Raw genomic sequence first — 13,557 nt, forward strand, 5'->3', positions numbered from 1 at the left:
ATATTTTGTGGAGCCCTTATTAGGTTCTTGGTTAAAATATATTATACCTGCTGAAGAATATTATGCTTAGTTTGAATATTTTAATTGTGTAACATACAATATGTTTATTTACATTTTCAATAAAATTCTTTAGAAAACAGTAAAACATAGTGAATTTCAATCTTTATTTTATCGACGTACACGTACAGCATTGTTTTTTTTTTCAAATTCTTATTCCTTACAAATGTTGTGATTAAACTAGATTAAATATTGCAATAAACACTAATGCTTAAATTATGGAAATAGTACAGTATGTTTTACAAACTGAATTAAATGACTGCAAAATTCCAAAAGCAGAAACAAAAATGTACTATTTTCAAATTCCACTTTTGTCAAATAAACTGTAGTTTAAGAGTAACTGTGACTGAGATGTTTTCATTTAGTGGACCAGCTAATTTTAGCCTAACAAGTAATAGCGTAGCATAACAAAATGTGTTTTCAGGTTTTTAGGCTATATTAATTATTTATAGGCGAGAATCATGGTGGTATTTTTATCAGTTGTATCATTATTTTTGTATGTTTCTCTTTAAATAACTCACATTTGTTTAATATAATTATACATCATGGCAAGATTATTTGCAACAGTCAGAGACTACTTATAAACATTAATTCTTAAAACCTACTGTCACCATATGAATTTGTTTTACTGTGTTAATATTTTTAAAATATATCAGTCACCTAAATGCATTGATACTGGATATGTATGCCATATTGTAAGATACACTAAGATCATTGGCACAATACCTCAAAACTTACAAGGCACCACAATATTGTACGCCCACTCCATAGGAAACCACTTTACTGTGGTATTTTTTTAAATACCTGTAACATTTTTTTCCATGTAAAATAAATAGTCAGTTATAAAGAAACTTTCACACTGTTTGCACGGCTGCATATGAAAACCTACATTGGCATTTCTGAAAAATATAAGGCTATGGCTAGGACAAAACAAGGGCATTTAGAGAAAGAAGGTAGCTGAATATATTTAAATATCAGATAATATTTCTCTATAATCAGGAAACATTTAGTTCAGTCCCGAATAATTTTATTGAACTGCCAGATAGTTACAGTGCAACAGATATAGCTGGCAAGCCAAAACATTATTTACAAAAACAGAAGGTGAGAACCTAAAGACAGACACATGGGGGAAGTGTCTACTGCAACTACTGCTAAAACCGGACTGTGTTAGTATCACGCAGGGAGTGGCAGACCGCCTTTGACCATCTCTGGTGTCAGAAAGTCCTGACAAGTATGTGTAGAGCTTAAAGAGACAGGCAGCAGAAACGTCCATACCACGACGGTAGACTTCTCCATGACAGTTTACTTTCTGCGGCGAGCAGCAGCACCCTTCTTTGAGCTGAAGGTTACAACAAAGAATGATAAGAGTTAGAGACAATGTTTTTTGCTGACCTGATTGTATAAAATGTAGAGATGCACCGATATATCGGCCAATAATTGGTATCGGTCAATAAAAGCTATCTAGTTTAAAAACAGCCGACGATCAGGGCCAATATATCCTGTCAATCAAAATAGGACAGGAACATGCAATGAATATCTGCTTTGTAAATAGAAAATGCTAAGACACATCACCAATTTGATCTTTGATATTAAGAGTCGTGATATGAATTAATAATATTCAGAAAGTTAAGAATCTGATTCGGCATATATCAATATAAATAATCGTCACCGTATTGGTGGAGAACTTTACTATCAGTGCATCTCTAGTAAAATGAGGAAAACACCTTACATGACAGGACTTCTGTGATTTTTAAAAACTCATAAGACGACAAACTTTAGCTAGTTACTATTGTTAACCAGTTTTCTCAATCCAGTCCTGCAGGATGTTCCTCTCAGTTTAAAGTTCGACATGCCCATGGAAATAAAATCACACTCTCACTCCATGCAAGACTTACCACTTTTTCTCTTAGCTCTGTCAGTTTGTTAAACAGGACTGTCTTAGTCTTAAATCATTATCACCACGACCCATCTACACATCACCACAATTAACACCACCAACTGACTTGTCCCATACACATTCATTCAGATTTCTACAGACGCCAATGAAAAAAAGCTACATTTAAACTGTAGGTTTGGAGCAAAACTCTGCGTAATTGCCAAAACTGAACCACGCAAACAAAATGAAAACAGAGATCTTTGGTAACGTTTCTCCATTATGCTTAAAAAATCATTTGTAGAAAATGTCTTTCACTATGCAGAGATTGGATTGTTAAGTCATGTATAAGTGATGGACTATTTCTCTTTATATTCTTTTAAGACCAATATTGTCAGAACTTTGCTTAACACAATGATTTTTCGCAATTCAAATGATATACGTCAACTTTTGTCTTATTTGTCTTTTCTATTTACTCTAAGGAAAGTTTGCCGAAAAATCTGAGCTAATAAGCTAAACTAAACTAAAAAGTGATCAAACAGCTGAAGCTCTGGAAGTGCCTCGCATTGACTGAGTTTCTTACTTTAAGTAATACATTGCTTTACTTTTCATTGGCTGTAAATCACTCAGTTAATCATTATAACAGAAGCTTGTATGAGAAGACTTCATAGAGAACCCACTGTCTGACTTGATTTGACACACCTCATACAGCTCTGATGAATCTCACCCTCTCAAAGCCTTCACCTTCAGAATGTCACAATGCTACAAACATGTCCCAAATACTTACCCATATCAACTATAACCTCAAGAGCACTGCCCTTTATTCACCTTCAGGACATGTTTTGTAAAGCCTTGCCGCCAATGACAGTCATACTCATCCTAACCAATATGACTGGCATCTCATGTGTGACAGTGTCTTTGAGAGTTTTATGGGGTGTGAAATGAATTAGATAATTCAGTAAGTAATATTAGAGTAAGGGCAGATGGAAAATAGTCAGTCCATCTGTGCGAGATCTATAATGGTGGGTAGAACTACTCACTGTTTCTGCAATTCATCGATGCGGTTTCTGAGAGAGATAACCTGAAAATAACACATCAGCATTTTTTAAACGGCCGAATCATTACCTTTATCTCTGGATCCTGGATTGTGACAGCTTGATTCTCATGACTTGACAACTTTAAAAGCTGGGATCTTATTGAACTAAAAAGTAGCTTTGAGGGGGCACATATTGTGTGTCGAAGAATATAAATTATTTTTATTACACTGCCAAAAAAGTAGAAAATGATTGAACTATTTAAAAATGTTTAACAATATATAACGTGTGAACATTTACACACACTTACCTGCTGGTTGGACTTCTTGGAATACGTTAAAATGGATGCTTTATGACTGTAAAGTATAGAGCACTACTATATCACAGTTACTGTAGGCTGTTGGTATATTGGTTTAATTTGTCTCAGTTGGTGTCGATGTGTGTTTTTTCTTGGTGGAAAGAGCTCCGATTTTGATTCTACTGAGTATTTGAACGAGAGCATATTAAAGCCATTCAACCTTTCACCTGTGGTCAGAGTTGACCTGTATCCCGAGAGCCTTGGAGACCAGAGAGTCTCATGCATGCACCATGCTATCAAGTCCCTGTAGTTGACCGAAGCCTGTTTGGCTTCCTACAGTACAAGTTACTCACTATTTACTGAGCTCCTCCACTCTCATACGCTGGGTAGTAATCTGTAGAACACCAGAGCACAGCTGAGACGCGTACTTTCACGCGCACAAACTATTTAACGTAACATATTTCTTTAACATACACCTGTCACTGTGACTGATGTCTTCCTTTGGATATTGCAATGTGTTTTAGTGCAGGTGTCAATATAAAAATGTGTTACCTTGTGTCTAGATTACTACATTTTGGAAGTCTTACTTTGATAAAGAGTTTTTTAAACTTTGTGATGTTTTAAATCGTATACAATGCGCTCAAGAAAAACTAGTTGGCTTTGCCAAGTAAAAAAAACCCTGATAATAATAAAAGTGAAACATTTTTAAGAAGGTTTGAAAGATCATTTGACAGTTCCCTCACCTCATACTTCTGCCTCTTAAGTTTCTCTGTGTGTTCAAACTTCTCAGACTCCAGCTGGTACATCCAGTCCCACAGCTCCTTGGCCTTCTCCCTGAAAACACGCACATAAACCACAATGCATGTAGTGTGCTATTTTTTAACACTTCATGGACAACATCCCGTCAAAATATAAGCTTCAAGTTACTTCAGCTTGTCCTCATTCAGATGGTCAACGTTCAGTGGCTTGCGTCTGTCTGACAGAATCTTCTTCTTCTTCTCTCTTTCAGTTTGCTTCTTACCTCCCCTCTTGGAATCGGCCTGTATCAGAAATAGATGGAGGAATCACTCTGATACTACACTCAGAGTAAAAAGTCACTATCGAGGGGTTGATCTGTACCTTCTGCAGATAGCTGCTGTACTGGGAGCCCATGCTAGACAGAGCAGACTTCTTCTTCATGTCGTCATCTGCCCTCTTCTTAGCATCAGCCTCCTCTTCCTCACCCTCTCTTCCTGTCAAATCAACACAACATCCGTCTTAACAACATGTTGTTGTGTGTGAAACGTGCAAATTTGTGTTATGCACAGAGTGACGCACCTCACGTCTTGCCTGGCGCTCCTTGTCCTTCTCAGCACGGGTCCTCTGCTGATCTGCCCTCTCTGTCCTACGTTTTTCCTGCACACACACACACACAACACACACATAAATTGTCCATTATACCATCCTGATACGCTGCACAAAACTTGCATTTGTAGGTCAAGAGGTCTGGAGGAACAACCTTGTCATGACACTCACAATTCTTGATTTCAGAGCAATGAGTTCCTCCTCTTCCTTCTTCCTGGCCTCAAAATGGGCATCGATCAGGGCCTGCAGCTCAACAAGATCCTTGTTTTGACGCTTCTTATGGATGTCCTGTTTATACACACACACATGAAATTGCAAATTTATTTGTACAGTGTTGAATACATTATCCTTACAGCACAAAAATAGTAGATGTATTTGCTTACATCAAAGTCAACCTTCTCTCCATCAGGGATCTTAGGAGCACTTGGTCTGAAAAGAATACAATAAAGTGTGTTTACGTGACATTTTGGAAACTTTGTAGAAGCTTTAAAAGCTCCTTATTTGCAAACTAAAAATATGAAATATGCACTTTCTATTGCACTAGTTGACTTTTACTTCTATACTAAATGTACTACTGAGTACCCTTACAAATTTTTTATTCAAGCCTGCTATTAGAATACTTCTTTTGAAATAAGAAAGGATACTTTCAGTTTACTTTCTTTGCTTCTCTTTATGTTCTCAAAGTTTACTACTGTTACTATCATTGTAACATTTTAAAGTACACTCACTGTAATAAACTAAATAGGGGGGCAATTTTTTCTTAAGTTGTATTGAAACAGTACAGTTAGAACTGTACTAGCATGAAATATACTTTAAAATATCTTTGAACCTTGCTTAATAAAATAAACTTGAAGTATGCTTATTTTTTTAAAACAGGGCACATGATACTGTAGGTGTAAATGAGTTTTTAGTGAACAGTTTTACTTACTTGAACTTGGGCTTCTCCTCTGTTAGGATGAAATAATAAAAAAGGGAGAGGGATATGTAAAAGGTTATAGAGATTTTAAAAGTGGGAGCTGAGTTAGCAAAATTGTTGAACACAATATTATTCTTAGTAAAAACTCAGTGCTGGACGTTTATGGTTTTGAACTTAAGAATGATATGAACTTATGTTTACATAGGGAAACTACATATATTAATTTCAGTAATGTTAATCAACAAGGTTAGTGAGAACTTTGGGAAACATATGGGTCAACAAATCAAACAGAAGAATAAATGCATTAAAAGGAGCTTATAGTGTAAGTACATGAGTGAAAACAGACATAAACTCTTGACAAGGGGATAGCTCCCATCTTTTCAACAAATAACACAATGACACAAGACTCTTGGAAAAAGACCGCTTTTTTTCCTTCATTCATTTTCCCATCTCTTTTGACTGCCTACACCTATATTAAATCTGTGTTAATTTGTACATTATGGATCTCTGAATAGATTATGCAGGTGGAATGACACAGGTTTATGCTGTTGCAATGATTCCTAAAGATTTGTTGTGACCTTCACACCCCAAAACACAAGCAAAAGCCACACCCAGACGCCAGAAATAAAAACTACCATCTTGTCCTTCTTCTTCCAGTGGTGTGGCACATTCATGCAAAAAGAAAGAAGCAAAGCAAAGAGCATTGTCAGCATTTCATATTCTTTCACCCTTGCAAATGTAATATATTCAGTCAGTATATCTGGACAGTGTTGTGTGTTTCCCCATTCAGAAGCTAATCTGGTCATAAAAAAACTTTCAGACCTCTTTTTCTACAGTAGTCTTTGCAAGCATTAATCCCTCCCCCATGACTTCTCTCCAATCAGAAATGATAAATACAGAAAAATTACCAACATACCTTCCTCTTCATAGGCCTCTGCATGCATCAAGTGTTGAAAGCAAGAGTAAAACAAAGAACATTAACATGGTTCGTGCTCAGATGAGTTCAGCTGAGCGGACACTCAGATTGAGGTGTCAGCTTTAATGACAAAATACAATGTGTAATTTATGATAATCAAAAAATGAGTATATTTAAATAAATAGATAAGGCTATGGCTTTACATTATGTATTGAAAGAGACACCTCAATATGAGCAAATTAAGTAGAACAGAGCTAAACAACCACATTTCTGCAAGTTATACTGAGTTTACATATTTTCCTAAAACATTGTTTGGAATTTCAAAGTGGACAAAAAGCATCTTAGCAATAGAAGACGTCTCATTTGACACCACCTGCATTCTGTTTGAAACATTTATTTCTAATAAGGGAATGTTTTAATGTGAACTTTTACTATTTATAAGTGTGTTGCCCACAGTGTCAAAGAAAGCCTTTCCAGTGTTAAGCTTTAGACGTTAGAGACAATAAGTAACTTTATTAAAGGTAGCCTTTTTTGTCCCTTTGAAAAATTCTTACCTTTTTCTGGAATTAATATCCATAAGCATTCTATAAAAAATTATGAGACCCCATAGCAAACTAAACTAGTTGCGTTTATTGTGGGATTATTTGAATACATGCATTTGTTTTATCCGTTTCTGTTTTTACAAACAGCATCTGTTTGTTATCAAGATGCAACCTACCTACAGTAGTATCATGCTGGGGGCAACTATGAGCCAAACTAAATGACATGGAAAGAGAGTTAAGAGCAGGGTTGTAGTATGATTCATCAGCTCAAACCACCGGCGTTCAATCTGAACAATGCTGCATAGGTGTGATGAGTGCCCGTGTCTGTCAGAGCTCGATCGCTCCAGCTCATTCCCAACATTTTGCATGTGAATCCGAATTGGAAAATCTTTCTAACTTAAAAATGGAAATTTGTCCAATTCTGATAAGTCATTCAAATGGCAAATGAAAGGAAGTGAAATGGCACACGTAAGCTGTTATTACCGTATCATGGTGGGCTTGTAAGAAGAGGAGGTACCGGCAGTTTGTTGATACATGGTTTGTAGGGAAGGAACTACTGGGGAACTAGAACTATATTAATGCGGCTAATTTTTAAGTGTTTGGGGAGGAAAATGGGAAGGATGAATGAATATTCATGCCACATACCTTCCTCATGCACCTCTGGTTCTGGCTCAGGTTCTGGTTCTTTTACTGGCTCTGGCTCTGGTTCTGGCTCTGGCTCAGGTTCTTGCTCAGGCTCAGGCTCCGGTTCAGGAGCTGCCTCTGGAGCTACCTCTACCTCTACTACCTCTTCACATAATAACACATGCAGCAAGCAACCAGGGGAAGGAAGGTTGGCAACCGTTAATGCGTTGAAGAGGAGGGAGCAGTCAGACAAGGGTGATTAATCATAGGTTAAAGAGAAAGACACATCGTCATGTGTGAAACCAATGAAATGATGGGCTATGATGCTTATCAAGGGAGAACCTATTTGTGAGACCTGCAATGATTTCACATGCAAAAACCCCCAAAATACTGAACGTCCTGTTTTTCAAGCCAAAATAATCCAAATCCATTTCTAACTACTTAGTGTCACAGAGAAATTCTAATTTGTCTAACAATAATTAAAAGTAAAGCTCACAATTGCACAAGCACAAAAGACATACAAACATGAAAAACAGACATGACACGCATAACAGAGGTTTTTTTAATGACCTTCTCAACAGCCACACAAGAACTTTAGATTCCATGGCAATGGCCTCATAAGTTTCATCAAAGTCAAAATAGTTATTGTGTGTTGATTTGGTAACAGTATTTGCAGTCTGTTGTGCTAGATCTTATGTATTCTGTTCAAAAGGTCATAAAATCCTCGAACCATTGAAGCAGCATGAGCACTCGTTGGAAAGGTCTAAGTGATTATTTATTATTAATAAATATCAATATGATTATTGACTCAAATTTTAAATTTGACAAATATTAGTTAATCAATTAATTTTCATGTCCTGCTTTCAGTTAATTATTTAAAGTTTACTTATTTACAACATATGAAGACAATGTCAGGCAGGTTCAAACAGAAGAAGGGGAAATTGTGTTGGATTAGTATGTTGAAAGGATAGTTAATAAATAAATCTTCCGTATTGTTTTTGTCTTCCTTTGTTGTTGTTATGTTTAATTGTTTGTTTACTGTTGTTTATTTTACCTTCCTCTCCGTAATCTTCAAATGGCAGAAAAGAAAGCAGTGAAGACAACAATTACAAAAAGCTTTTTTCAGCATCATTAAAATGTAATTAGAATGACATCATACCCTAAATGCATACAAAGCATTTTGTGGTTGTTCTGTGGAGTCAGTGCTCATATGTTCAGTACGAAAGAAATTATGGAAATGATGACAGATTTGTTTCATTTGATGTGATCTAGCATCTCAACCCCCACAGGAGCATTGGCTTCAGAGAACATGTGTAACATGAGCATCATTAATACTGCCATCGGCCACTGCTCTTGACAAGTCAGCCTCCAGTTTTGTTACTAAAAAAAGTCTCTGTATCAGTGGCAGATGGCAGTATGCCGGCATGAGATATGTAAAACAGCTGTCAGACAGCAGGTGGCACAATATCAGTCACTGCAGGCATATTCAGGACACTGCTTCTGCATTAGACATATCAATGTATGAAATATTTATTTATTGTCTTATGAATTGAATTTAAGCACTGAATGGAGCAAAGCCATACAGGCACAGATGCATTACCAAGGCTCTCACTGTTTTTACGTTAACAACTGCTGACATACCAAAACAACCATGACACTGAATGAATAACATAGTTTAGATATAACCGTATGTTCAACATGATATATATATACGTAATATTTCTAATGTTATTCTATTTTTAAATATTTTAATAATTTGTAACACTTAACCATTTATGAAACACTTTGGACTCGCAGGGGTTTATGTATTGCTAAACCAGTAATAACAATAATAATGTAATAGTAAAAAAATACAGATTTTTACTTACCCTCGACCCCACTAATTGAAGAAAGAAAAAAGAATGTTATACTGGTCTTGAACATATCGTTTTATCAAACTAAATATAAAAAATTGAGACAAAAATCTGAATACATACGCGTCTTCTGTGTCAGACATGATGACAGGAGCTTTAGATCTGTATGTAGGAGACAGAGAGAAGAATCATGCTCTTTAAAGTGTGTTTAGTGCCACAGGAGGCAATGATGTCACACTGACAGCTGTGATGAGGAACCTTGAAAAGTATTTTAGGAAGCCTTAACATTTTTATATATTTGTATCTAGTCAGCTGCATAGAATACAGTCTTATGATGTAAATATAAAATAAATGTAAATGTAAAAAGAAATGATTGACTTAAAAGTGATCAGAGTGAAGCATGACAAATCAGAGACTCAGCAGATGTAACAGAGAGCAGAGCCTTAGTTTAACAAAAAATCCATACAAGAATAACAGTTAAATTAATAATACTAAATAATGTTTTAATGGAAATATAAAAATACAGAAAGGTATTTGTGTGTGTATGTATTTTTGGGTGTGTTCTGTGACTCAGATCTTCATCACAGCTGCATAAGCGTTTGGAGATTAACACATGATCAGATTTCTCAGCATCAGCTCTCTCACATTCTGTCAGATCTTAGTGCTGTCCATCCTGCCTTTTGTGGGCATGAGCCTCTGCTCACATCATAATGAGCCATTTAAGGGAATACTTTAGGATTTTTCCAATGTTTCTATTCTGACGTGAAACGAACATTTGAATGGTATCTCACATTACAATCAAATAATTATCATAACAGACAGGTCATAAAATTTGATTGTTCCCATGTCCATGTACAACTGTATTGTTGAGAAATCATTTCAGCATTGTTCTAGTACGACTGCCCTGTTTGTGCTGTTATCCTGCTGTCAGCTGTTCATTGTTAAGCCTCTATTGTCATTGCTAAAGTGAAAAGAGAACGCCAGCCATGTGTAAATCCTTAATTGGATTGTGGTGGTTGTTAAAAGCCTAGGTGTATTATTCACACAATGCCATCCCGCACTGAGAGAGAACTGGATTCCAGGGATTGCACATACTCTGATACAAATGTTTAGTACAATGCAATGTAAGTTGCTTTGGATAAAAGCGTCTTCCAAATGCATGAATGTAAATGTAAACTCTAGCTGGTGCTCATTCTCACTTTTACATTATTATAGCGTATACATATTTAAACCTAAGTTTCTATTTTGCCTCCCCATACTCTCTACACAGTTGTTAGACAGATTTCATAGCCCATGTGGCATTCAGCATAGCAACATCTTCATTTACATACAGCTTTTACTATAAGATGTAAAACTATTTGGGATAGAGAAAATTACATCAAATTCTGCTAATAGTATAAAGATGAATCCGAAAATGATTGTGACCAAAGCTTGATCCGCATAGCATTAAAAAAGAAAGCACCATCAGGGAAATAGCTTAACCTCTATCCAACTTTGTCTTGGACATACTGAACATTTAACCAAACCCTTACCTCACAAAAGCCGAAAGAAGAGAGTCTCTTGATGGCGAAGACGGGCTGCAGGCTTCTGCAAACGTTGAAACCTATTAAGTCCTTGAGTTATACTGATACTTGATCTTCTAAGGAACCTCATTGGCTGAGGAAGTAATCTTGGGAGGAGGGAAGCTGGACCATAAGGAGACCCAGAGAATGTGCTTGATGAAAGGCCAATCAGATTTGGAAGGCTGAGACGCCCAATTGCTATATCTGTCATAGCACAAGCCAAGCAAAAATTAGCTCAAGTGGGCGAACATGCTTATAGAAATGAGCTCGGCATGCAGGACATTAACAGAGGGGCATAAAACTTTTACGGTGTGGAAGTTGTGGACTGTGGGTCGTGCTTTTTATTTGTTCATTAATATCAACTAGCACTGATGCTCATAGTCATGTTGGTGAATTATGAAAGTAACATTATTTCCATTTTCGGTTAGTACAATCAAACATTATAAACATTGTGAAAAATACTTTTAATCAAACCCATGACAATAAAAACAGCTGAAGTGAACTTATATACAATGTGTACTCCACTCAGGATCAGTAATATATTGATTGCATGTTTTTATCAATATCTGTAATATATTGATTGTATGTTTTTAGCTTTCTAAAAGCACAAGTAATTAATATTTTGTCGTGCGGGACTAAATTTTTTTTTTCCTGCTAAAAAATAAGGAATAAGAATCTTATCCAATTCCTTTTTGGGGAAGGGCTCATATATTTCAGCAGTGCTTTGGATGACTCAAGTTTGAATATCAGCTTGTGGAACCAATTCCTGTTTTTCACCCCGTTTTCATTTCTGTATAATAAAGTCATATAAAGACATCAGTGCCTGAAATTTAGCGCCATCTAACGGTGAGGTCTTGAATTTCAACCAACAGCTCACTCCACCACTCACCCCTCCCTTTCAAAGCACTAAGATGGCTGACACAGAACTAAGATATTGATCATGTTTTGCCAAAGAAGCTAACGTATTTAAAAAAACGTATTCTATAGAGCAGTGTGTCCGTTAAGGGCTAATGTAGAAACAACATGGTAAATTCATTGAAATGGGACCTTGTATGATCATAGAAATAGCTCCTTCTAAGGTTATAAAAACATAACGCTTAAGGTCTTTTCTGGAAATTATGCTAGACACTTTTTATCGACTTTAGTTCTGCTTTCAATCCAGCATCATCAGGTAGTTAAGAAACTACTGGTCTTGTAAGTTCCATCATTATTAATTCACTGGATTTTTTATTTTCTGTCTGATAGACCCCAAATGGTAAAAGTGGATAATTTGTTATCACCAACTAGTGTCTTTAATACGGGAGCACCCCAGGGGTGTGTATTAAGTCCCTTTCTCTATTATCTTTATGCAAATGACTTTCAGAGCTCATTTACTTGTACCCATTATTTTAAATATGCATGCAGACGAAACAGCTATTCTTGCATTGCTAAATAATAAGGATAATTATTATTTACTATCCACATTTTTTCACATGGTGTGATGATCATTTTCTCCTCCTTAGTGTCTCAAAGACTGAAGAACTGATATTCTGTTCTTCAAAATCAATGACCCATACTAGTACTTTTATCTATCGATCATTTAAGATACCTTAGCATTATATTGGATGTCCATCTTAATTTTGATCAGCATGTTCAAGGTATCTACAAGTGCTGTCAACAGAGACTTTCAGTTGTTCGTAAACTTAAAAATGTGTCTGTGCAGCCACATCTCCTTCTTCTCTTATATAGAAATATAATTCAGCTGGGTCTTATGTATGGTTCCATCTGTTTTTTCCACATGCTTACAGTCGCTAATAAGAACAAACTTCTAAAGATAACTTATTTGGCTGGGAAGATTATCGGCATGTCTACTAAGTTATCACATTCGGTTATCTTAGCTGTGATTTGGAAAGCACAGACAGTCCTGAATAACCCAGATCAACCTCTAAATCAGTATTTTATACCCCTTCCATCTGGCAGTAGGTATAGACTACCTTTGTTTAAGAAGACTAACTATAGTACGAGTTTTGTTACAACAGCTATACGTGCTTTAAACATTAGGAATTAGCTATTGTGGCACTGTGTTTTTCTTTTGTGACCTGTGTTTTTGATTGTAGTGTATTGTGATATGTACATATGTCATGTTGCATATGCACCCTCCTGTGAAAATGAATTTCCTCTTTGAGGACAAATAAATGATCTATCATCTTTCTGTCTGTCTGTCGGTCTGTCTGTCTGTGTCTGTCTATCTATCAATGTATCTTTATACACTTCTGAAGACATAGTTATGTTTATTATAATGCATTTCTGTCAATAGATCCTCCAAAAAAGTCCAACCTGAAATAGTCTCAGATGTCTTCCTGCAGCCACTGCTTTCAGATGACATAATCGTAGATTTTTAAGGGTGCTAACAGCTGAGTTAATGACAGGATTTAACGGGACGCTGAGATGAAAGACACGGGGGACTGAGTCCCTCTAAATAGCATTTAGCAACGCAGATGATTAACAGACAAGTTAACCGTAATACCATTGTAACAGATATCACATTTCCACGTGGCC

At 36.1% G+C, this 13,557-nt stretch overlaps 1 protein-coding gene across 1 annotated transcript; it reads right to left on the reverse strand.

The window, feature by feature from the left end:
* Positions 1 to 145: 145 nt before the first annotated feature.
* Positions 146 to 9,615, reverse strand: tnnt3b (troponin T type 3b (skeletal, fast)). The gene is made up of 12 exons (XM_056735558.1): positions 9,581 to 9,615; positions 9,473 to 9,483; positions 7,626 to 7,769; positions 5,535 to 5,553; positions 4,990 to 5,035; positions 4,778 to 4,894; positions 4,580 to 4,657; positions 4,382 to 4,486; positions 4,190 to 4,302; positions 4,006 to 4,096; positions 3,616 to 3,656; positions 146 to 1,396 (listed from the first exon to the last, which is right to left on the reverse strand). Exons 1-12 carry the CDS (start codon positions 9,598 to 9,600, stop codon positions 1,360 to 1,362), a joined length of 822 nt encoding a protein of 273 aa, XP_056591536.1. The 5' UTR covers positions 9,601 to 9,615; the 3' UTR covers positions 146 to 1,359.
* Positions 9,616 to 13,557: the final 3,942 nt, after the last annotated feature.

The sequence above is a fragment of the Triplophysa dalaica genome, chromosome 1 (genome assembly GCF_015846415.1).
Source record: "Triplophysa dalaica isolate WHDGS20190420 chromosome 1, ASM1584641v1, whole genome shotgun sequence".
Classification (NCBI taxonomy): domain Eukaryota; kingdom Metazoa; phylum Chordata; class Actinopteri; order Cypriniformes; family Nemacheilidae; genus Triplophysa; species Triplophysa dalaica.